The sequence below is a fragment of the Mirounga angustirostris genome, unplaced genomic scaffold (assembly GCF_029215605.1).
Source record: "Mirounga angustirostris isolate CCGP_5_RB_7025 unplaced genomic scaffold, mMirAng1.0.hap1 SCAF_2, whole genome shotgun sequence".
Lineage (NCBI taxonomy): Eukaryota > Metazoa > Chordata > Mammalia > Carnivora > Phocidae > Mirounga > Mirounga angustirostris.
This window is the reverse complement of record NW_026991710.1, coordinates 172162760-172187245: the sequence shown is the minus strand read 5'-3', so window position 1 is coordinate 172187245 and position 24486 is coordinate 172162760. Positions and strand designations below refer to the sequence as shown.

Here is a 24486-nt window from a genome sequence, read left to right as displayed (position 1 = left end):
CCTACCTTTCACTTGAAAGCTGAAATGTAATCATGGGCAACAACATCTATTACTTTTCTTAAAGTGACAGGCTCACTTTTTTTTCATGAGGATGACTGACAAAAACCCAAGTCTGGATATCTGTAATTTGCTAGATGCTCTTTTGAGTAAAAATGGTATTACATGAAAAAGCTGCTAGATCAGCTCACAACTCAATCACACAAGTGCTTTTCCTTGCGATTCCTACTGTGCTTTGGTATATAGAAGTGACATGTATCCTCCCCATTTTGTCACACAGAATATTAAAAATACATGGACTCAAAGATCAAGGTTTAATAAAATTAATGATTTTTATTGCTTCATCAAGGACATTTTTAAATAAAACTGGCCTTTTTTTTTTTCCTGTGTGACCCACTAGATGAGTGCCCATAGTCATGTTTACTCTAAAGGAAGCAAGTTATGTTAGGCTGATTTCAAAGGCTCCTGCAAAAAGATATTGCCCCTGCCTCAAAACCCTTAATGTCACCCCCTACCTACCCTGATGGTCTTTAAGTTTCTTTAATTACCTATTCAATCAGGTTTTTTTTTAATTAAGGAGTTTGTGATAGTAAAATTCCAAATATCCATAATGGCCTATTTGGGCTGGCTGTATAACCTTCTCTAGGTAAGCCAGGTTGGATGATGTGGCCATGGTTTGCATGAGAAATACAATAGGGAATTTCCATTCTCATTCCCCTACTAGAATCAGGCTCAAAACACCCTTGGAGGCATTAATCAGTGTGCAACTCATTCATTTCAGAAGTTTCAGAGAGCTCAACTGCTCATGTCAGTGGTTCTAGGACATTTCGGAAGAAGCCTCAGGAAGGTGAAAGGAGGTTTCTGTGGACCATGACTGGTCACACCCTTTAGGGATACAGCTACAGCTTGGCTGTTAAGCCCAATGAGTTGAGAAGATAAAAATCATGAAGGTCACTCCTCCTCCCCACACCTCTGCCTTGTGCCCTTCTCCTTAATAATACCCACCACCAGGGTCACTAATTTAATGGGTTAAGCCCCGATATTGATGGACCATATTTTATTAGTCAGAGAGGTTACTGTGACTTAAAAGTGGGCTCCCATGCGTTGCACTCATATTCTTGCATCAATAAATATGAAGAGCAAAACGGGGCTTGTCTCCCAGGAGAAGTCCTGAGCAGGCTCTTCCTCTTTTCTTCTTGTTTGATTTTCAGTGAATAAGTAAACTTATTACTTGTAAGGGCAGGACCTCCAGACCTGGTCACCTCTCTCTCTCTCTCTCTCATGGTCTGGGCACAGCCTCCTCCCAAGATTGAGAATTGCAAACTTGAAAGGCTTTTGCCAGCAATCACTGCACTGGATTTAGTTGGGTTTGCACAGCTACTATAAAAAGGTTGTGTGATTCCCATCATGCTGTTAGGAACTCTGTGTAAAACTCCATCAGAAATCCCATGGAGGGAAGAGATAGTACAATTTGAGCATTCCTCAGTCCCTGGCTTTAATACCATCCTGATATCACAAAGCCCTACCCAGAACCCTCCATACCTCTCTCCCATGTCTGATTCACACCGGCTAAGGTGCCCAGCACAATGCCTATCTTATAATGAAAAAATAGGTATCAGATAACTAAATGGAGAACTAAATGGAGTACCATTGCTGGTACTATCATTAGCCATTACATAATTCTGTGCAAATCTCAATCAAGGTCATCACAAACAAAGGGTGATGACTGCAGAGATCTGTAACAGCTACAGCTAGCATTTATCGAGCGAAGTATGAATACTGGCTTATTTACACTTCACAACCTCACCGAGCGGTTGGACATATAATAAGCTTTTCTTGGTGAGCAAACTGAAGCTTAGAAGGGCCAAATAACTTGGCCTAGGTACTGTCTTTCTTTTTGTTTAAAGATTTATTTATTTATTTGAGAGAGAGGGAGCATGAGTGGGAGGGGCAGAGAGAGAGGGAGAGGGAGAATCTCCAACAGACTCCCCATTGAGAGCAGAGCCCAACACAGGGCTCGATCCCATGACCCTGAGATCATGAGCTGAGCTGAAATCAAGAGTCTGACGCTTAACTGACCAAGCCACCCAGGCGCCCCCAAGATATCATCTTTAGATGGTATACTGGAGAGTTGGGGACTAAAACTAGGTCTTCTTACTAGAGTCATAGTTCATAATTCAATTTTCCAAGTTTTATAAGCATTTTTATTTCTATAATCAGAAGAAATAAAGATATAGGTCGACATTAGAATTATGCAGCAAAGACGATTATCACTAATGACAACAACAAAAATGAAAACAAAGAAATTCCCTAAAGAAGGGTAAGAAAGTGTTTTACAGAACATTCAGGATTGCAAAGTTATTTGAAACATAAACTAACCACCATTATTCTCAGCCTGTGAACTTTTACATTTTATACTTTAAAGATTCCAAGAAAAACATATGTTATTTATGTAGAGTTGTACCCATGATGCTTCAGATAATATCATTCACTGAAAACTAACTCTCCATTGGAGTCCCCTAATGCCTTGTCATCTTTAGCAGGAATTATGAGCTACACTAATGGTTTTTTTTTTAAATGCACAGTATAACACTGGACATTTCAAGTTCAGGTCTGTGCTGTGCTCAGATTCATACAGTGTTCTATAGATATTAGGTTTGTTCTCCTATGTGTAATCTACAACGTTTGACTCAATGCAAGGACGTTCATTTTTGCTTATGTCTTCCACTTCTCAGTAGCGCATACAACACTGCATTCAATCTGTGACTAATAATGACAATAATCTCAACTGATACTCTAGTTACTGGACTCTAGCTCTTAAGAGCAACAAAGAAGCCAGTCCACAATCAGGTTCTGAAATTTTATAATTGCTATGTGATCAATGGTCAAAGTTACCTCATTTTCAGGTGAAGATCTGAAGACTATTGACTAACATTAGTAAGCCCTTTCTTCAACATTTCTGAAAAGGTTTCTATCCACCTTGTCATATCACTTAGAAAATCGGTCTCTGAGAACAATCCAAGCAAAACGCATTGACGCCCTAAACAGAATGTTGCATCATACCAAGTCCTTCACAGCCATGAGCCATTCTTCACAGCAGCCTGGTGAGAGAGGACTCTCTCTTAATCATAGTTCACAAATGGAGACAGTGTGGTAAAGAGAAAGGTATGGTCTGATGGGATCAATGGATACAATGTCACTGAAGGGACTTACATAGAACTCAAAACCGCACAGCTCCCCATTTGCAGATAAGAATCCTGCTACAGTGGGGCCACGCCTCTCACTCCATGACAGCAATTATCACAGACGAGGGTACCATCTTATTAATACAAATCCTATTACAGAAGACACATGTGCTAAACAAAAAAAATATATTAATAATTAAAGTCTCAAATCTATGGGTACTCAAAGAGTCCCAAAGAACTTTTAATTTATTTTCTCTGAAACACACCTCATTTTCAATCCCACGGAATTCCCTCTCCTCCATCCTCTTCCCCTACAAGATGTTAATGCCCCATTAAACAATCAATTACTTCATTTCCCTAAATTTGTTCAGGGCTACATACTTCAGAAAAGTTTAGGCAGAATTTTGTCTACAGAGTCTTGATGAAGAACCAAGATAGAACAAAACTACACTCAATATTGAGGCTTAAAACATATATGCAGCATATGAGCACTGGGTATTTGTTTAAGGCATTTATGGAGAACTGGATCTCTCGGATAATACCTCACCAAATGCACACATCACATCCTGGGCTTTTTACTAAGAGTATGACAACAAAACTCATTTAATATACAATTTAAAATCTGGTCTGTAACAAACACTCTCCCTTTCCAATGCTTTCCCTTTGGATATCATCAGAAAAAAAATGGCAGAGTATCAACCTTTCTATCCCTAATACTACCCAAGAAGTATGCTTCTTCCTCCAAAGAGCTTTCTTCCCTTGAAAACCATGCAGTGGCTCTAAATGATTTGCTACTGCCTGAGTAAAAACTTCTACAAAATTAAACTTCTTAATTTTGATAAACAAAGAACATTATGCAGAGAAGAACTTCAATGACCAGCCCAATCACTTCTTTTTAGGTGCAAAAACTAAGGCCCAGGGAGGTTAAGAGAGTTGTACCAAATCATATTCAGTTAATGGCAGTGCTGGGATTGAGAAAAATGCAGTCATAGAACCTTCTCCCACCCAGCAATGTGACCTTTCTTGTTCCTGAGCGAATGGACTGGTTTCAGGCACATGAAGCAATGGTTTCAGTCCTCATTCTCCCTGCACAGCCAGAGAGAGCACTCCTCGTGGAAGAGATTGCGCATGGCTGGCACATGAAGGCACTGGCCTGGGGTAAAGGGGTAGCTGGCACCACGGGAGCTGTCCTAAGTTTCACCCACACACCACATAGGGGACATGAGAATCAGGGACTCTTCCTGTCCTCGGGAGCTGACGTCTTTCCACAATAAAGAGCACCAAAGCCAGGATATGTCCGGTAACAACAGGCTTTAGGATCCTCTAAAAGCCTCCCCACCCCCCCATGGGAAGAAAATGCGAGCCAGTGTTGTCTCCTTGTCTTTCAAGGAGCTCCAGTGGATGCTCCCGACAGGACAGCCAAAACTTCTCTGTGACAGGATCAGAAATGACAAGGAATGCTCACCCACCAGAGTGGACTGCCCACTATTACAGGCTGTACATCATCCTACACAACACAACCAGAGTTCCTGGGGGCCATTCACTTCCACTCTCACATTGATCGGAGGGTACAGGGTGTCCGGCCGGGATCACATGATTATTACTCTGTTCTGCAGGATAAGGGACCATGGAGAACATCTCACTGTTCAAAACACACAAGGAGGAGGCTTATCTTCAGAAGACATTCCACTTCAGGGGGGAAAAATGGGGGAGGAAGCAGGGCAAGATGAAAAGAAGAAAGAGAGGTAGTAAGAATAAGAAGGCAGACAGGCATACGTTCTTCTAACTTGAAGAGAAAAAGCGGATAAAATTCACACAGCTTTTATTACTCACTTACATCCCTGGAAACCAACAGATGGAATCTCTCATTGCCAAGTTCTAATGCATTTCACGTTCATGCTCAGCATCAGGACACTGGGCTTGCCAAATACTAATAAACTGCAGACTGTGAGGTGAGTATCAAGAATCCACAGCTCCGCCCTCTGCCTCCCTTGCAGGGAGGGGAGCACTCAATTCACATTAGCCAAATTTCCACAAAAGGCGACAGGTACATCGGTCCAGACATGTAAATGGAAGGTGACCATAAGAAATATTTACTTTTTTAGTATAAAAAATATAGAGGTGACCCCTAAGGGCAATTCACATCCATTATGTGCAAGGGCTCATCATGAGTACTGCAGCAAGTACTCCTTATCCTAAAGGATAGTCAACAAAGTAGCTATGATATTCATATATTAAGGCAACCTAGAAAATAAACCTCAAGAGAGCTCTAGTCTATATCATTCTGACACTTGTAGAAATTAGTCCTTGAATACCAGGGCCCAAAACTCTTGAGCTGAAAAATTTTTATTCCTATCAACCAGCCACCTTAGTGCCTGGGCTTCTTTCTTGGATTGCTCAAAGCTTGGTATCCACATGTCCCGCAAAGAGCTCCAACGTGGAGCCAGAGGTGAGAAAGCAAACACCGCAGGTTCTGGGCAACTCAGGTGTGTCACGTCAGCCTTCCATCTTTTGGGTGGTAAACCCTGTTTGAGAGAAAGGAAAAAGAATTAAATATATAAGAAAGCACAAGTCCTGGGTTCCTGCCACAAAATAACAGAACCCAACATATACTTTTCCTTTTAAAGCAAATATCTTCACTCCATAGTGACACAAACAGTCTCCTGCTAAACGTTTTTACGAAATTCCAGAACACAGGAAAGAAGGAAGAGATTCTACAACCTCCATGAGAGGAAACATCTAATTCTGAGGATTGGCAGTTAGGATGATTTTAGATCTCTTGACATTAACACTGGAAGTTAAAAAGCAATGGTAAGACTAACTGATGAATGAACATTAGTGGGGAAAACTTTAAGGAGAAAAAGGATACTTGCATAGCCTCACAATACCTCCCCCCAAATATTTATTCGTTAGACATAGGTCCACAAATTGTTTGATAATTCTGCACTCAAGGAGGTGGAGCTTAATTCTTCTCCCTTTGAACATGGCCTGGACATAGTGACTCGCTTAATGGAAAGGGAAAACTAGTAAACGCACAGAGAAAACCTAGCAAATACCACCTTAACCAAATGATCAGAGTTAACATCATCAGTAATAAGTCACATTGATATGATGTGTCCCCTGATACGGTGTGAAGAGAAGGGCCCTTTCACCTCTGTAGTCATATTCCCCCAAATCCATAACCTACATTTTAACATGAGAAGACATCAGACAAATGCATGGAGGGACAATCTACAAAAATATTGCTCTTCCAAAGTATCAAAGTTCTTAAAAATAAGGAAACCAAATAGCTGATCACAGTTTGGAGGAGACTAGGGAGACATGAGACCTAATTTCAATTTGGTATCTTGGATTTGATCCTGGAACAAAGGATAACAAAGGATTTTAGTGGAAAAACTGGTGAAATATGACTACAGTGTGCAGGTCAGTTAAGAGCAGTGGGTCAACATTAATTTCTTAAGTTTTGACAAATGTACCATGGTGATGTACAATGTTAACAATAGGGGAGGCCAGGTGTGGGGTGTACAGGAATTCTGTACTATCTTTGTAACTTCTGTCAATCTAAAATCATTTCAAAATTAAAAGTCTTTTATGCCTCCAAATTCTAAGAAAAATGGATAGTTTACATTCAGCTAAACTATTGCTTAAGTGTTAGAGTAGAATGAAGACATTTCAGACATCCTTGTGTATCCCTTCTCGGGAAGCTGTACGAGGGTAGGATCAAACAAAAGAGCAGAACTAAGGAAAAGGGAGACAAGCATGCAAGAGATGTGTCAGAAAAAGATAAGAAAGGAAAATCCCCACATGCTGGGGAAGGGAGCTCTCAGGCTGGTGCTCCACGCAAGGTGGCGAGGGCAGCCGGCACGCTGGGGAAGCTCAGAAGGCTCTGTGAGCAATTTCTTCAACAAGATGAATGAACTGGATGTCTGGTAGATCTGAACATCTTCAAAGGAGAGTTAAACAATCAAGAAGGATTGACTGAGTGATATGTACATATAAAAATAATCAAACAAGAAGGCAAATGAGAGGGAAACAAAAAGCTGTCCAGGCGAGGGAAACAGATCACAGTACACTAAATGGTTCATCTCAGAATAGCAGGTGCACAATCGTGATCACATAAACACTGAACATCAAAAAAAATGAGTGTATAAGCATGTTATTTAGAAACAATGAATAAATACCAAAATAATTAGCTAAATGTGGTGGTAAGAGATTGCCATTGGGGAGGGGGGAAGGGGAAAATAAAAGACTGTTCTTTTTTTAACTTTGCAGAGTTACTTAATAGTTTAAGTTTGTGCATATATATCTTTTTCTAAAAAAAATTTTAACTCGAAGATAATAGGGTCTATAATGTTTTGGATCTGTAATAATTAGAATCTTCACCCATCAGGAAATTAGAAAGCAGAGGAGAAAAATCAATTTGGAAATACAATAATTTGGGTACCTACCTATGGTTGGATCAACATATTCTCTCTTTGTTAAACCTACCATTAGAAGCATATTAGAAGATATTAGGGTGTAGCCTGAAAAAGAGATGACTAGAATGCATATAAAGCTTTCTTCAAGCATCTGAAGGGACTCTAAGTAGAAGAATGAATTAACATCCCTCTTGGAAGAGGGACAAGGATACAGTTGCTTAAATCGTCCCTGCTCTTAGGGACCACTGACAAATGATCATGGAGTTTGGCTTCCAAGGGCCTGGAACTAGAGCATAGTTTCTTTACCAAGACAACACTGAGTACAGAGAACCAGAACACAAATCCAAATAGCAAACCACTAGGAAATGCTAAACTTAAAATCTGGGAAGTCTAAACAATAATATAAAATAATACAAAAAAATTTTTTTTCAAAAAACCAGAAGTTCAAACTGGGGTTACTTTAGCCAGAGTTCATGGCTAGGTAGAAACTGTTTTTGGAGCAAGAGCAGAACAGAATCAAGTAAGGAGAACCCAACGTGATTACCATGAAAAAACTTTTGAGAAGCCACTGCTCACATTTATTGACCGATAGGTACAGGTGCAAACCTATAACTCATTGAGCTAGAGTCAGAAGCTGGTAGCTAAGAATGGACTAGAGAAGGGAAAGTGTTCAAAACAAAGAACAATATAAATGTCAAAACTAACAGAAGATAAAATGGGCTGCCTTAAAAAATAATGAAATTGCCAACACTGGAAATGTTCCAAGATCATTAGCAGATGACTTGTTCATGATACTTGAATCACCAGTCGGCTGATAGCCATACTGACCACATACTGTTGGACGGCCTTCCCAACCCTGACCTTGCATAACTGTTTATATGAGAAAGCCAGTAATAATACTCTGTTTCCTTGCCTGCCCACTCCAGAGTCCATTCAACAGTGTACGACAAAGTTACATCTGAGGTGATATCACAAAGAAAAGAATCTTATGAAATGGACTCTTAACTCTAGTGTTCTTGTAGAAATATTTCACAGTATGACCTGAAGGAAGTGTGTTTGATGAAATAGTTATGACATTTTAGAAGTAAGAAAATTTCAGCGTCCCAAATGGACTTTCCAGCTGTGGTTCTGGGCAGAAAAACAGGCTGTTTCTAAAGTATGATTAACAAATATTTTGCTTCCAAAGAGGACATGGCTCCTATTTTAACAGTAAGGACAAAGTCAAATAAACTATAAATTCATAAATTTTCTTGAGCCCATCAGGGAACTGAAATCACACAGCAACCAAGTAAACTGAATTCCACAGTGACAAGACCCTCTAAAGAGAGATGGATACATGATCTGTTTAACCTTTGACAGAACACAGGAGAAAGAGGTGGTCATCATACAAATAGGTAATAAGTCAGTTAAATTTTTAACACATTCTTAAAGGTGAAGTATGGGCTACTATGCTGGTTTGGAATCCCTAGGAGCCCCAGACACAAAACAAGAGTTCAAACCCACTCTAAAGCTCTTTCCCATGGACCTTCATCAGTTACGCAAAAGGAAGATTAGGAGCGGAACAGAAAACTGAAAATATTTTAAACTGAATTAACATTAACATAATAATCTAAATTTGTAGGAGGTAGCTCAAGCAGTGATTAGGGAATTTTATAGCATTAAATATGTATATTATAAAAGTATAAAGGCTTAAAATCAATGACCCAAGTTTCTACCTTAAATTTGAAAAGAGCAAATTAAGCCCAAATTAAGAATAATTAAAATAATAAAGAACAGAAATCATTAAGATATAAAGCAAAATAAAAATAATGAAATCAAAAGCTAATTATTTGAATAGATCAATGAAATGGATAAACATCTGGATTAATCATAAAAAAGACACAAATTAATATCAGACATGATGGAGGTGACATATAGACACTACAGACATTAAAAGAATAAAGGAATACTAATAATGGTATGCCAGTCAATTTCACAACTTGAATAAAATGAAAAAAATATTCCTTCGAAGACACAATCTACCAAAGTTCACTCAAAAAGAAATGAATAAGGGGAGCCTGGGTGGCTCAGTCGTTAAGCATCTGCCTTTGGCTCAGGTTATAATCCCAGGTCCTGGGATCGAGCCCTGCATCAGGCTCCCTGCTCAGCGGGAGGCCTGCTTCTCCCTCTCCCATTTCCCCTGCTCTCTTGCTGTGTCTCTGTCAAATAAATAATAAAATCTTTAAAAAAAAAAAAAAGAAATGAATAAGAGGAACAGCTTTATGTCTATTAAAAACAATTCAATTTATACTTAAAAACTTTCCCACAAAAAAAACAAAACAAAGAACTATGGATTGATGACTGGCTGGTAAATTGAACAAAATATGTAAGGAAAAAATAATACCAATTCTACACAAACTCTTTCAGAACACACAAGAAAAGGGGTGCCTGGGTGGCTCAGTCGTTAAGCATCTGCCTTTGGCTCAGGTCATGATCTCAGGGTTCTAGGATGGAGCCCCACATTGGGCTCCCTGCTCTGCAGGAAGCCTGCTTCTCCCTCTCCCACTCCTCCTGCTTGTGTTCCTTCTCTCACTGTGTCTCTCTCTGTCAAATAAATAAATAAAATCTTTAAAAAGAGAGAGAGAAAAAAATAAAAAGAAAACACAAGAAAAGGGAACGTGAGACCAGCATTACCATATAAGGAAACTAGCCAAGGCATTAGGAGAAAAATATGGAACAGTATACCTCATGAATGTAGACACAAAAATTCCTAACAAAAATTTTAGCAATTCAATTCCAAAAATAAATAAGAAGGATATACATTATAACCAAGCGAAGTTTATCTCAGGAAAACAAGTCAGTTTAACCTTCAAAAATAATCACTATAACTCACCATTAAATAAACTAAAAAAGAAAAACCATATGATTGTCTCAATGGATAGAGAAAATCATTTAACAAATTCCACATCCACTCATGATAAAAATCCTCATAAAAGTAAGAACAGAAGGAAATTTTCTCAATTTGATAAAGGGCATCAACCAAAATCCTACAGTTAACATCATAAACAATAATGAAAAACAGTATTTTCTCTCTATGACAGGGAACAAGATGAAGACATATGGTCCCAACAGTACTATTCAAAATTGTAATGAAGGTCTTAGTGCAGTAAGGGATAAAAAGAGAAGACATTAAAGGCAAATGGATTGGAAGTCCGGGTAAAATCATCTTTTTTTTTTTTTGTAAACAATATGATCATTTATGTAAAAAAAAATCCTAAGAAATCTATAAAAAAGATACAGAATTAAACAGTGCAATTAACAAGGTTGTAGTCCATGAAGTCAACATATAAAATCAATTTTACTTCTATGTACTAGCAGCAAACAATCAGAAAATAAAGTTTTTTAAAAATAGCATTTGCTATAGTATCAAAAAATGTGAACTACTTAGGTATAAATTTGACCAAAGGGTTATAAAAAAAACCTGTACACAATAAACTACAAAGTAATGTCTAGAGAAATTAAAGACCTAAATAAATGGATAGATCTATCATTCTTATGGATTAAATGTCTCAATATTGTCAACTCTCCCCCAAATTAATACATACACTCAATGCAATCCCAATGAAAATGCTATCAAGCATTCTCATACAAATTGGCAAACTGACTCTAAAATTTATATGGAAAAGCAAAAGACCTAAAATGGTGAAAATAATTTTGAAAAAGAACCAAGTTGGAATATTGACGCTATCTCATTTCAAGACTTATTATGAAGCTACAGTACTTAAATATAGGCATATTTACCAGTCTAGAAATTAACCCATAGATAAGGCCAATTGAGTTTTGAAAAAAAGCCAAGGTAATTCAATCATGAAAAAATAATCTTTCCAACAAATGGTGCCAATACTATTGGATATCCATATAAACAAACCTCAACTCTGACACCATGCTGCATTACAAAAATTAACTGTAAGTTGACTATAGACCTACGTGTCTTGCTGGACAAAATTTCTAGAATAAAATAGAAGCATATCTTACTGACCCTGGGTTACACAAAGATTTTTAAACAGGACACAAAAAACACAAATGATTAAAGAAAAAAATGATGAGCTGGACTTCATCAAAATTAAAAACTATACACTTCAAAAGATACCATTAAGAAAATGGAAAAACAAAGTGCCTGGGTGGTTAAGTTGGTTAAGCATCTGCCTTCAGCTCAGGTCATGATCCCAGGGTCCTGGGATCGAGTCCCATGTCAGGCTCCCTGCTCAGAGGGAGCCTACTTCTCCCTCTCCCTCTGCCGTTCCCCCTGCTTGTGCTCTCTCTCTCAAATAAATAAATGAAATCTAAAAAAGAAAAAGAAAAGAAAATGGAAAAACAACCCCAAAACTGGAAGAAAACATTTGTTGTATAAAGGATTCTTACAACTCAAGATTAACAACTCAATTTTTTTAAATGAGCAAAGATTTGAAGACACATATCCCCAGAGAAGACATTGATGGCAAATAAGTCATTAAAAGATACTCAAAATCATTAGTTACTAGAGAAACACAAATTAACTCACAGTATGCTCCCACCATAATGGCAAAAACTAAAAGACTGACCACACCAACTGTTAATGAATGGAAATCTCATACAATGCTGGTGGGAAGGTAAGAGAACAACTCTGGGAAACAGTTTGGTAATTTCTCAAAATGTGAAACATACACCTACTATATGACCTAGCCATTTCACTCATAGGTATTTACAGAAGAGGTATGAAAACCTAGGTCCATACAAAGACTTGTACGTAAGTGTCATAGCAGCTTTATTTGTAACAGCCAGAAACTGGAAACAACTCAAATGTCCATCAACAGGTGAATGGCTAAGGACATTTTGGTATGTGCAAACCACAACAATAAAGAGAAACTACTGATACACACAGTGTTGTGGATGAATGTCAACATTATCATGTGGAGTGAGAGAAGCCAGGCACAAAAGAGAATCATTACATGATTCCATTTATACAGAATTCTAGAAAACTGACTTAGCTTCTTTGTCAAAAGTGACAAAAAGCAGATGTATGGTTGCCTAAGGAAGGGGTCAGAGGGATGGATTAAAAAAGGACATGAGGAAACTCTTAAGGAGGACAGAAAGGTTTGTTATCTTGATTGTGGTGATGATTTCACAGTTATATGTCACAATTAATCAACCATACACTTTAAATATGTGCAGCGTATTGTAATCAATTATACCTCAAAGCTAATTTTTTAAAAGTTTATCCCAATTCTGTGAAGTTGTATCTGTGATGATTCCACGTTGTATCTCCTATGATAGCCTTTTTGAGAACAGGATCATTCATCAGTAAATGTTCTTTAACTGACTAAATTAATTAATTCAATATTGAAAGACTTTCCCCTACATAAATAAAGTATGCAACACAGAGTACAGGCCTACTCAGATTCAATAGGTGTGGTGGACAGACTGCAGATGGCCCCCAGGATTCCTACCTCCTGGTATTCATGCCCTTATGCATGGTATCCATCACTAGCTTCTAAGCCATGACATACAGCAAAGGTGAGAGAATGTATGTGATTATGTATACATGATCACATACACACCCGTTGTAGCACTTTCACTCCCTTGCTGGCTTTGAGGAAGCAGGCAGCCAGGCTGGCAAAGCCAATATACCAAGGAACTATGAGTGGCCTCTAAAGGCCAAGGGCAGCCTCCAGCCTCCAGCCAGCAAGAAACTGAAGCCCTCAATCCTACAGCCTCAAGAAACTGAATCTGCCAACAAGCATGTGACTTTAGAAACAGACCCGTCCCCAGTTGAGCCTCCAGATGAACACCCAGCCCTGACTGATACATTGATACCAGGCTTCCACGAACCCACCTAAGCCATGAACTAACCCACAGAGACTGTGAGATGACAAGTGTGGGTTGTTTTAAGCCACTAAGTTTGTGACAATATTGTTTACACAGCAGTAGATAATTCACTGGGTCTGTGTGGAGGGAGAGCAGGGGAGGAGCAGAGTAGAAAAAGGGGAAATGCATTCAATATTCTTATAGTATTTTCTACATCCAAGTACTATAATTAAATTATTATCAACCACAAGATAAAAAATAATCGGAGTTAGAGGAAATCAAATTATTTCTTTTAGCTCTTCTTTGGCTGAAAGAGAAAAAGTGAAGAAACATATAAGTAGCTTACTTTAAGGCATGCCATATGTAAGTTGTAACACATCTTGTAAAACAAATGAATAAATGCAAGTGAAAAGAACTGGTCGAAAACCTTTAATTTACTTTCACCATGTATTTTGTTCTGCTTTTCAATAATGAGCACATTAGCATTTAAGAATTGTAGCACAATCATTGAAATGCAAGCAAAACCTTTTAATCATCTTCACTCACCACCCCTCTGGGAGGAATAAGAACTCACCAGAGGACAACCGACTCCATCTACTTCTCTTCAAAGACTCCAAAGAGAAGGACATTCAATTACACCACCTTCAGCACCTTCAGGCACTCTGAAACACCATAGTTAGCCGTCTCTGTTGGAAATGCAGGAATATATGTATTCTCCTATGATTTTTAAAAAGCTAGCTACCAGTGTTGTTGTACACTCTTTTCCAGTCCCCAGCAATCATTCCAACGGGGTGTCCGTGAGGTGCAGAAGCAGTTAGGGTTTGTGTAGTTCTCTGGCTTTCTGTGACTATAATCCCCAAGCCTGGCAAGGATCGTGATAGGTAGCCCTGGCAAATCATCACCGTCAGCAGTTCTGTTTTATGCTTTGGTAGATTTTCAGAAGAAATAATTGGGATACCATGGGCAATTAATGTGGCCTCTACTTTCTCTCATGTTTTTTGCAGTGTGTGGATTTTGGTTTTTGCTGTAATGTGGCCTTATAAATTAAGTCAGAAAGGAAGTCACTGGAAATCAGGATGAGAGAAATGATATAATATTTAGTGTTCGTGTTGCTGACCAAGACACTTGGCTTAAAATAAATGATTTTACGAGTAAAAATTTGTTATATAAAACCAGATAAAATAATTTAAAATTTTATAGTAAAATGAGGAAAATGATCTTGCAAACATTTTTAATTTGTCTAAACATACAAATATTTAGAATATGAAAGCCTTATATGGTATACATATAATACACAAAAATAATTCCACATACTGTATAGGCTTATGTCTGACCTGAAATTAATATGCTAGCCAAAATCAACATTTCAATATTTAACAAAAATTATTTGTCTTCAGAGAATTTAGATAAATGTTATGTGTATATGGAAGTCAGGCAAGGGAATGATGGGTGATAGCCAAGCAGTATATGTGGGCAATCTCTTTTTTTTAATTTCAAAAGTAATTGAAATTAATCTTTCTTTTTCTTTCAGTAAATTACCTTTTAACAAATTTAGCTATATACAAAGTGGGGCCATTCCTGGTAAAAATAAGTAAAGTAAGCAAATAACCAAATGTTAAGAGCATCAAGAAATTTGAAGACAATACTAAGAAATTTATTTTTTATTTTTTTTTTAAGCAGGCTCCAATGCAGGGCTTGAACTCATGACCCTGAGATCAAGATCTGAATGGAGATCAAGAGTCAGGCGCTTAACCAACTGAGCCACCCAGGGACCCAGAAATTTCTTTAGAATACTTTAAGAAAAAGAAATCTTTTAAGGATTATCCATCATTATTTGAACATTTTCTCTATATTAATAAGCATGTGTGTGCCAGAAAGATAAAGAGCAGGGATGAGAGAGAGAGATGTTAATTGATTGCATACATGAAATGAAAATAAGTTTCTTTTTTTTTTAAAGATTTTATTTATTTATTTGACAGAGAGAGAGAACAAGCAAGGGGAACAGCAGTGGGAGAGGAGGAAGCAGGCTCCCCACTGAGCAGGGAGCCAGATGCAGGGTTTGATCCTGGGACCCTGGGATCATGACCTGAGCCAAAGGCAGATGCTTAATGGACTGAGCCACCCAGGCCCCCTGAAAATAAGTTTCGAAGAAGCACCTATGAGGCAAGCATGTAAGGGTCTGACAGAAAACAGAGCAGTGATGGAAAAGTTAAAGGACTGACCATGTGGATGAGATTCAGAACTCCCAAATTTTTTATTTTTTTGGCTTTCTTCCCTCCTCTGCAGCCTGCTTCTATCACTGCCCAGCAAGCACTTGCAGCATGGTGTCCTCCGGAAGAAACAATAAGGTTAAGGCCTTCAGGAAGAAGGACATGACTCATAAACTTCATGACAGTCCTCCAAGAAAGTAATGAAATATTCATCTCCCTGCAGTGCCTGGCCTCTTTAATGGGAATGAAGAGCTGTGGGAAAAGGCTGTGACAAAGGATGCAAAATGGCAGAGACCATACAGATGGCCCTCCTAGTGCCTCTTTGCCAAACCTCCATTTGCTCACCTTTTCCAGAAGCCGGATATTATCCCACACCTTGCTGCACACCATACACTCAAATGCATCGATGTAGTTGTCCTGGTTGACATCTTGCACTCCCCATTTCCGTTCCCTGAGCGCTGCGAGGAGTCGCCGATTGGACACCTCACCCTTCAGCTTCCATTCTATGTAAGCCTCGTATAGTCTGTCATCATGATCCAGTTGTCTGATGTAACTTGCTAGTTCTCTAGGGTGAGCAAATTCTGATACGAGAATAGCACTTCTATTACTCGGGAGCCAGTCTGCAATGCTGGGGGACCCATAATACACAGGGACCACCCCCAGTTTCAGAGGTCTCCAGAACTTCTCAGTGATGTAGTCGTCACACACTGCGTTCTCGAAGGCAAGGATAAACTTATACTGTGCGATGATCCTATAAAAGCCTTCGGCATCCATAGAGGCTGGATTTTTCAGCTGCTGAGGGAGATCTTTGTTTCGTAAACACTCACCATAGGAATCGACCTCGATGTAAGTCATCAGCTCTCGAACATAGCTGTCCCTGTCTGACGGCGGGTCACAGTCTGACTGGACGTACACTAGTGGAGCAAGTCTTCTTCGAAGGTTGTTTTTGGACCTCAAAGGGACCAGGTATCGGAGTGACTTCAGGACTTCTACGCCCTCCAAGTACTGGGTGGTCAGGGGCAAGTGGGAATGGCGGCTGAATGTGGCAGTGTAGTTGAACAAGGTGATGACTGGCTTGTGGAAGAGCTTATAATTGTTTTTTGGAGACTCTTCGTGAAAAAGGGCCCAGTCGTGATGGGCTTTCCGAGGCAAAGGTAAGCTATCTATATTAAAGTCAGTGCCTAGAAGAAGAAAAGAAAACATTAGTATGTGCAAGAGAATTTTAGTGTCCAACTTGGAGTCTACCTGGTAAGATTAGAATACAGAGAAGTCTGAAGCTACAAAGAAGCATGTCACAGTGTTGGCAAAATACCTGGCAGTCAATCATGACTCTTTCACCCTAGAAACTGCTCAGGGAGAGGAGCACAAAGGAGAGGGACCCTCTTTCTGATTTTATGTTAAGAGAAATGGGAGTAGTGTCTAGCCTGGTTCTAAAGGGAGAATTTATTCCACTGCCTCTGGCAACTGGCTTTTCTTCCCAGAGGTGTTGTCTAAGAGAGGGCAGGAGAAATAAAGAGATATGGGGGCCTGGGTAGCTCAGTCGTTAAGCGTCTGCCTTCGGCTCAGCTCACGATCCCGGGGTCCTGGAATCAAGCCCCACATGGGGATCCCTGCTTGGCGGGAAGCCTGCTTCTCCCTCTCCCACTCCCCCTGCTTGTGTTCCTGCTCTCACTATCTTTCTCTGTTAAATAAATAAATAAAATCTTTAAAAAAAAACAAAAGAAAGAAAGCAATAGACAATTCTTATAAAAAAGAAAAGAGCAAGAGAAAGAAAGCCAAAAAGGGGAAAGCAACCAGCTTGGCAGCTTGGTGCACTGAAAAAAAAGTGAAATCATGCAAAAGTCGCCAGAATAAATATGCAGGATAGATTTTTTTTTTCATCCAATATGATCGATTTCAACAAAGTGCAGTGAATCAATCACAGTCAAAATGGTAGACAAGAGGCTTTTAAAGACAAAACGGCTGATAATAGCACTATGCTACAGACCACTGCAGGATGGACATGAATTAACCAGCACATCAAGAAATAAAGAAGGCATAACAGGATTATAAATATGAGTGATTCTAGCTTCCACAGGATTAATTGAGAAACCTTTGAAACATGATCATGTGCAGACAGAAGTGATGGATGTGGTGAACAGATGTTTCCTGACAGCGTGGATGGAGACTCAATCAGGAAGACGTCATTTCTATAACTGAGAAACGATTAAGACAATACTGCAATATGTAACACCAAATTCCTAAAGTGTTTCTGACACTGAAGATTTTGTGGCCCCTGATTTGAGTTTTTAAATGTGAGGAAATGGCCAAAAAAAAAAAAAATCCATCTGCCACCCTTCACTGGGGGAAAAAAAAAGGCCCAAATAAATGCTTCCAATGGAATAAAACATATTCTCTGGTAGAATTCATAACAATTAATTATTTCATGCTGATGCACACTCTCTCAAATAAATATATACTCTTTGGTGCCAACAGTGCATCAATGAGAAATCAATTAATCAAGAAAGGCTTTTAAACAAAGACTGAATAAAATTATGTTGAAGGACATATACTGAGCACAGAGAAGTTGCTGAACAAAGTACTACTGTCTTGATACCAGGCTTTTATTCTCAATGATCAGGAATGAAAGACTAACATATAAAAGTGGTTATGTATTCGTTTACTTAGCATTTGCTATATTTGCCCTTTAGCATCAAAAAGAATGCTCATCTACACACCTGACATGTAATGGCATATAGAGTTAAGTGGTCAGAAAGGTTAAAGGACAAATGTGAAGACTTGAAAGAGAAGCGAATTTGAGGAGAAAAGCAATTTATTGCATGAAGTGGTTGCTGGTCAACTGGCCAAGAATGGGAACGGGAACCCACCCACTTGAGTTAGAACAGAAAGTTTCCACTGAAGGCAGAACAAAAATCCAGGCCATTTGCCTGGGATAGGAAGAACTAGAGTCCAATCCACAGGAGTCAGACGCAGGGATCAAGATGTAAGATTAAGATTGGAGGGGTATGGGGACACCTGGATGGCTCAGTCAGTTAAGCTTGTGCCTTCAGCTCAGGTCATTATCCCAGGGTCCTGGGATCGAATCCCACAATGGGCTCCTTGCTCAGCGGGGAGCCTTTTTCTCCCTTTACCTGCCACTCCCCCTGCTTGTGCTCTCTCACTCTCTCGTGCACTCTCTCTGACAAATAAATAAATAAAATCTTTAAAAAAAAATTGGAAGGGTATGATTAAAACAAAAGTGGGTCTAGAATTGGGGGGGCAGGCACAGGTGTCTTGAGGGAGTGACTCAGACCCCAGTGGCTGTCTGCTGCTGCTATATGGCACATGGGTGATTCTTTGCCTCACCCTGGGTGTGCCACAGCAAAGACCCAAAATGCAGAGCAGGGAAGCAGAAAGACACAACGCCTGCCTCCTGTGCTTTGGAGAATGGAGAGGGCCTGGGTTTCATCTCTGCCCATCCACATCAGTAAAGCATAACAGGCACTAAAAATGGCTATGTGTAGACCTTTCTGTGGCCAGTTTCTAGGTCCGCTCAGATTGTATTGATAATATGAACAGGACTTGAAACTGGTACCAATTATGAGCCATGAGCCCTTCATTCATTATAACTAGGAGATGAGAGCTTACCAGCTCATTATACCTTCAGCCAAATTGCTACTGGAACCTCAATGTTGGAAGGAAGGGAAGAAGAGCGCGGGGTCCCTTGCATATGCAATCTATGGTAGTAAAAGGAGCCTGCAGAATCTAAGCAAGAAACGTTTATTTATATTCATGTTTTAAAAAAGAACACAGCTAACTGAACATGATAAAAAAATATAAAAAAATAATATATATAAATAAAATCCTTATTTAAAAAGGGGGGGAAGAACACAGCTTTTTTTTAAATGAGTGTGTGAGGTTCTAGTACATCCATTTGAATTCTGTTTAGTTTGTAGGAGTGGGGTCATCTTTAAAAGTGGGGGAATGCCTCTTTAACAGAGAGGCAAGTTATGCCATTTGCAACGACGTGGATGGAACTGGAGGGTGTTATGCTGAGCAAATAAGTCAATCAGAGAAAGACATGTATCATATGACCTCACTGATATGAGGAATTCTTAATCTCAGGAAACAAACAGGGTTGCTGGAGTGGGGGGCGTGGGAGGGATGGGGTGGCTGGGTGATAGACACTGGGGAGGGTATGTGCTATGGTGAGCGCTGTGAATTGTGCAAGACTGTTGAATCACAGATCTGTACCTCTGAAACAAATAATACATTATATGTTAGGAAAAAAAAAAAAAGAAGAAGAAGAAGATAGCAGGAAGGGAAGAATGAAGGGGGGGAAATCGGAGGGGGAGATGAACCGTGAGAGATGATGGACTCTGAGAACAAAGTGAGGGTTCTAGAGGGGAGGGGGGTGGGGGGGTGGGTTAGCCCGGTGATGGGTATTAAAGAGGGCACGTACTGGGCGCCTGGGTGGCTCAGTTGGTTAAGCAACTGCCTTCAGCTCGGGTCATGATCCCGGAGTCCTGGGATCGAGTCCCACATCGGGCTCCCGGCTCGGCGGGGAGCCTGCTTCTCCCTCTGACCCTCTCCCCTCTCGTGCTGTTTCTCTGTCTCTCTCTCTTTCTCTCAAATAAATAAATAAAATCTTTAAAAAAAAAAAAAAAGAGGGCACGTACTGAATGGAGCACTGGGTGTTATACACAAACAATGAATCATGGACCACTACATCAAAAACTAATGATGTAATGTATGGTGATTAACATAATAAAAAAAATAATAATTAAAAAAAACAAAAACAAGGGCACCTGGGTGGCTCAGTTGGTTGAGCGACTGCCTTCAGCTCAGGTCATGATCCTGGAGTCCCGGGATCGAGTCCCGCATCGGGCTCCCTGCTCGGCGGGGAGTCTGCTTCTCCCTCTGACCCTCCTCCTTCTCATGCTCTCTGTCTCTCATTCTCTCTCTCTCAAATAAATAAATAAAATCTTAAAAAACAAAAACAAAAACAAAAACAAAAACAAAAACAAAACAGAGAGGCAAGTTAAGAAGACCTAACTTTCCAGAAACATTTCCCATTATTTGTTACCTTAAAAAGTATTTCCTAGCTACTTCCCTACAATACATACACAACACACACAGACATACAGACACACCCAAAATCACATTAAAATAGGTTTTTTAAATCAGATTCTTCCAAACTAAAATTCTCTGGGAAAGATTTAAAAAATATAGGCGCCTGGGTGGCTCAGTCGGTTAAGCGTCTGCCTTCGGCTCAGGTCATGATCCCGGGGTCCTGGGATTGAGTCCCACATCGGGCTCCTTGCTCTGCGGGGAGCCTGCTTCTCCCTCTCCTCCCCACTTGTGCTCTCTCTCACTATCTCTATCTCTCTCTCTCAAATAAATAAATAAAATCTAAAAAGAAAAATTTAAATAAGTAAATAAATAAAAAAATATGGCATTTTGCCCAGTGAGCTCCTCCCCTAAACCTACAGCTTCAGATTGTTAACACTTGAGAATACTGAAATGAGAACCATAACAGACTTAAAATACAGTTGACCTTTGCATAACATAGACCTGAATGTCATGGGTCCACTTACATGTGGATTTTTTTAATAAATACAGTATACAGTACTGTAAATGTATTTTCTTTTGTTTTTCTTAATAACATTTTCTTTTTTCTAGCTAACCTTATTGTAAGAATATAGTATATAATACATATAATATACAAACAATGTGTCAACCAACGGTTTATATTATCAGCAAGGCTTCCAGTGAACAGTAGGCTATTAGTAGTTAAGTTTTGGGGGTCCAAAGTTAGACCCAGGTTTTTGACTGTGTCGGGGGGTTGGTGCCCCAAACCCCAGCATTGTTCAAGGTTCCACACTGTTCTTCACTGAGGAGATCATGGTCTAGAATATGAGTGACGATACTGAACAATGTCTATATGTGTGGCTCAGGGAGACAACTGAGTTATTTCACTCTCTCCAACTCCAGGGCACTGCCCACTGTAACAAGAGCTGGAACAGTGAAAGAAATAAAACTCAATTACACCATGGTAATCCATAAAAAATGTGACCAACTTGCAGGCAATTAGCTCACTAGTTGCCCACAGTCATCTTCACTCGCTCTTGCATTTAACAACTTTGGATTCAAACTTTCCTTTCTCTGGGTGATTTTATGTTTACTGAATACTGACAAATTTATTTGTTCCCTTAAATAACAGCTGTTGACACATAGATCTTAAGCACTAAAGTGCACTGTAAAGGGAATTGCAACTTGGAATACAAATGGAATAAAGTTAATGCCGGCAAACGAAGCCAGATTGCTAACTACGGAGCCGGAATTTGAAGTGGCAGATGAGCAGAAGAGCGACAGTACTTTATGATGTGTTTATGGACTCCTTTTCCTCTGCATGGGCATGGGTTCTTTTTTTATTATTCCCACCCAGACTGGTGAAAACAGAAGGCAACATGTATTAGTAACCCCGCTTTACTAACAAAGTTGGAGTCATTTATCTGGAACCCAAAACCCCTGGTGGGGACCAGAATGTTCAGACCAGCTAATGCTAAAGAACCAGAAAGATCACTGGCCCCCGCTACAACACTGATTCTTTTCAATGACTTGCTCCTGGCACTCCCAGGCACACCCACCAAAATAGTACCCAGCTTAAACCCAGCCCACTCGGGAAGACACATGCCTTCACCAGGAAAACAAAAATGCCCCCTACCCCAAAATGTCCTCTCGAGGTAATCCCTGTTTTTAAAAAGAATTCTGCCCTAAAACTGTGCACCCCATAAAGAATACCCCAGTAGAGGAAACTAAAACTTTGGGGAGAAAACAATTTAGACCATATGTTAATATCCATTATTTGCATGGTTCATGGCTATTTTAAAAGCCCATTTCACATGAATTTTCTCGACTTACCCACACAACCCCATCAGGTCTTTTATTTTCTCTAAGGTTCTGAGGGTTAGCTAAAGATGAGAAGGAATGGTGCTGGCCCATGGGAAAGACCCCGATCACCCCAGGTGAAATTCTAACCAAAGGCCATCTAGGCGCCCGCCATACACAAGCCTCTGCTGGTGGCCTGGTTCCAGCCAAGTCAGGGGACAGGGAGCAGGCCACTGGACTCCAAACACTCTCATACTAACTTCTAGACTGGTATTCTCCCTTCTCCCACCATCTCTCTTCATGAGTCCTTCTGCCTGCCCCTTAATCAATTTTGCGTCATGGAGCCTTCTCTCAATTATACCTGTTCAATTAAGTATCTGTTCATTCTGCCCCCCTGGGCCTGGAAATTTCTCACGCTCCCTTACTGGGCCTGTGCTCTAGGCCAGTCGGTAACTCTGTAGCCCTTTCCTGGCAGTGCAGGGCCTGAGACAAGAATACAGAGTCCCGAGAACCATATGCCTCAACACTCAACAGCTATAAATCAATCTAACAAATGTTGAATGTTTTATCCTTCCACCTTATTCGTGGATTTTTTTTAAAACATGCAAAGCCACAGTTCACACCAAACGTGGAGAACACATTCAAAATCGACGTGGTTTTCTGCCCTCAGTCATGATTCTCATTGGGGCCTGGCACAGGGTGGAAGGAGAAGGGAGATGTTCTCCTTCGTTTGCTGACAGCCTCACCTCACCCCCCAAACCTTCCCTTCCACTCACTCAGCACCACCCCAGGTGAGAAACCATTTTCTCTTCCTCTTCCACTCCTGGCCTGTCCCGGGTGTTGCCCCTCCCTGTCCCCACTGTCCAGGGGCCTCCTAAAGCTCCTGAGATCCTCAGCTGAGAGTGCCCACCATCCCTGCTGGCATCAGCCTTTAGAGTGTTACAAAGGAACCTGCGGCTAGAAGGCCAAGCTCAAACTGAGAACTCTCCAGATCCTCTGAGTTCCCACCTAGAGTGCAGGGGTGCCTGCACCCCTTTCCCTTCCACCCTCGGCTCTGAGCCACACCGTGAGGGACCCTGTGACACAGACTTGGACACCTCAACCCGCAAGCCCAAGTTCTGTCCTGACAAAAACTCCCTCTCTGACCAAATGTAATCAGGCTCCTCTGAGACCTCCTCTCGCCATGCCTTACCATGGCCGGCCACCCTGTCCTCAGCCTGCAGAGCCCAGATTCAGCAAAGAATCCCGCCATGTTGGTTTGCTGAGAATCCCCTGCCTGCACCTGATATCTGACCAAGTCCCTCATCCCCCCACGCCTGATGTCCAAGTCCTTGGCCAGTCTCTAGCATGAATCCTAAAGCCAGTTTAGCAAACAGCTTTCTGCCCCTACTATCCTCTTAGTAACCTCCCATCCACTGACCCCCTCATGCGGCTGGTTGGCTAGACATCCTCAGCTGTCTTTGCTGCATTGGGAGTTGAGCTCAGTTCTAGACTGAAGTCTCTCTCCTCTATTACAGTAGCTCGAATAAAATCTCTCTTAACAAGTATCCAGTATAAAACTTTTCTTTTACATTCTATACCTTTGCAGTCACCCCCTGGCCAACCTTGAAGCCGAGGGGTGCATACTAGCAGCTTGGGAGGATAAACCAGAGAAGTGGCCGATGTGGGCTCTGGACGTGGCCTCCACTTTGGCCTTGGGGGCAGGGAATTCTGGGGTCTTGGTACTGGGAGTGTGATGTCTAAGGGGAAGGCATGGGCTCTGTGGCTACAGGGGCGCATCGGACCTTAGTCCATGAACTCCTCGCCCCAAATGAAGGGGCACAGCTGGACAAAGCCAGAGTGGATCCCTCCTGGCCGAGTCCAAAAGCCCCACTGCCCAAATTTAAGTTGCCAATTATCCTTCCCAAGCACGGTTGCTTGGAGGTTAGAATTCATGCTCTGGCGTAACAGGGACAAGGACACAAATTCAGATTTAAAACCTCT

The 24486-nt window shown here is 40.5% G+C and overlaps 1 protein-coding gene across 5 annotated transcripts in view; it reads right to left on the bottom strand.

Annotated features, from left to right (window-relative positions):
• Window positions 1-209: 209 nt before the first annotated feature.
• FUT10 (fucosyltransferase 10) overlaps window positions 210-24486 on the bottom strand; it is a 76746-nt gene continuing 52469 nt past the window's right edge. For 4 of the 5 annotated variants that reach the window (XM_064585564.1, XM_064585563.1, XM_064585565.1 and 1 more), the window contains 2 exons: window positions 15979-16814; window positions 210-5707 (listed from right to left, as the gene is read on the bottom strand). In XM_064585564.1, coding sequence (XP_064441634.1) covers window positions 5483-5707; window positions 15979-16814 — 1061 coding nt within the window. In that variant the 3' untranslated portion in view covers window positions 210-5482. The remainder of the gene's footprint in view (window positions 5708-15978; window positions 16815-24486) is intronic. The other variant, XM_064585567.1, reaches the window with a different exon arrangement.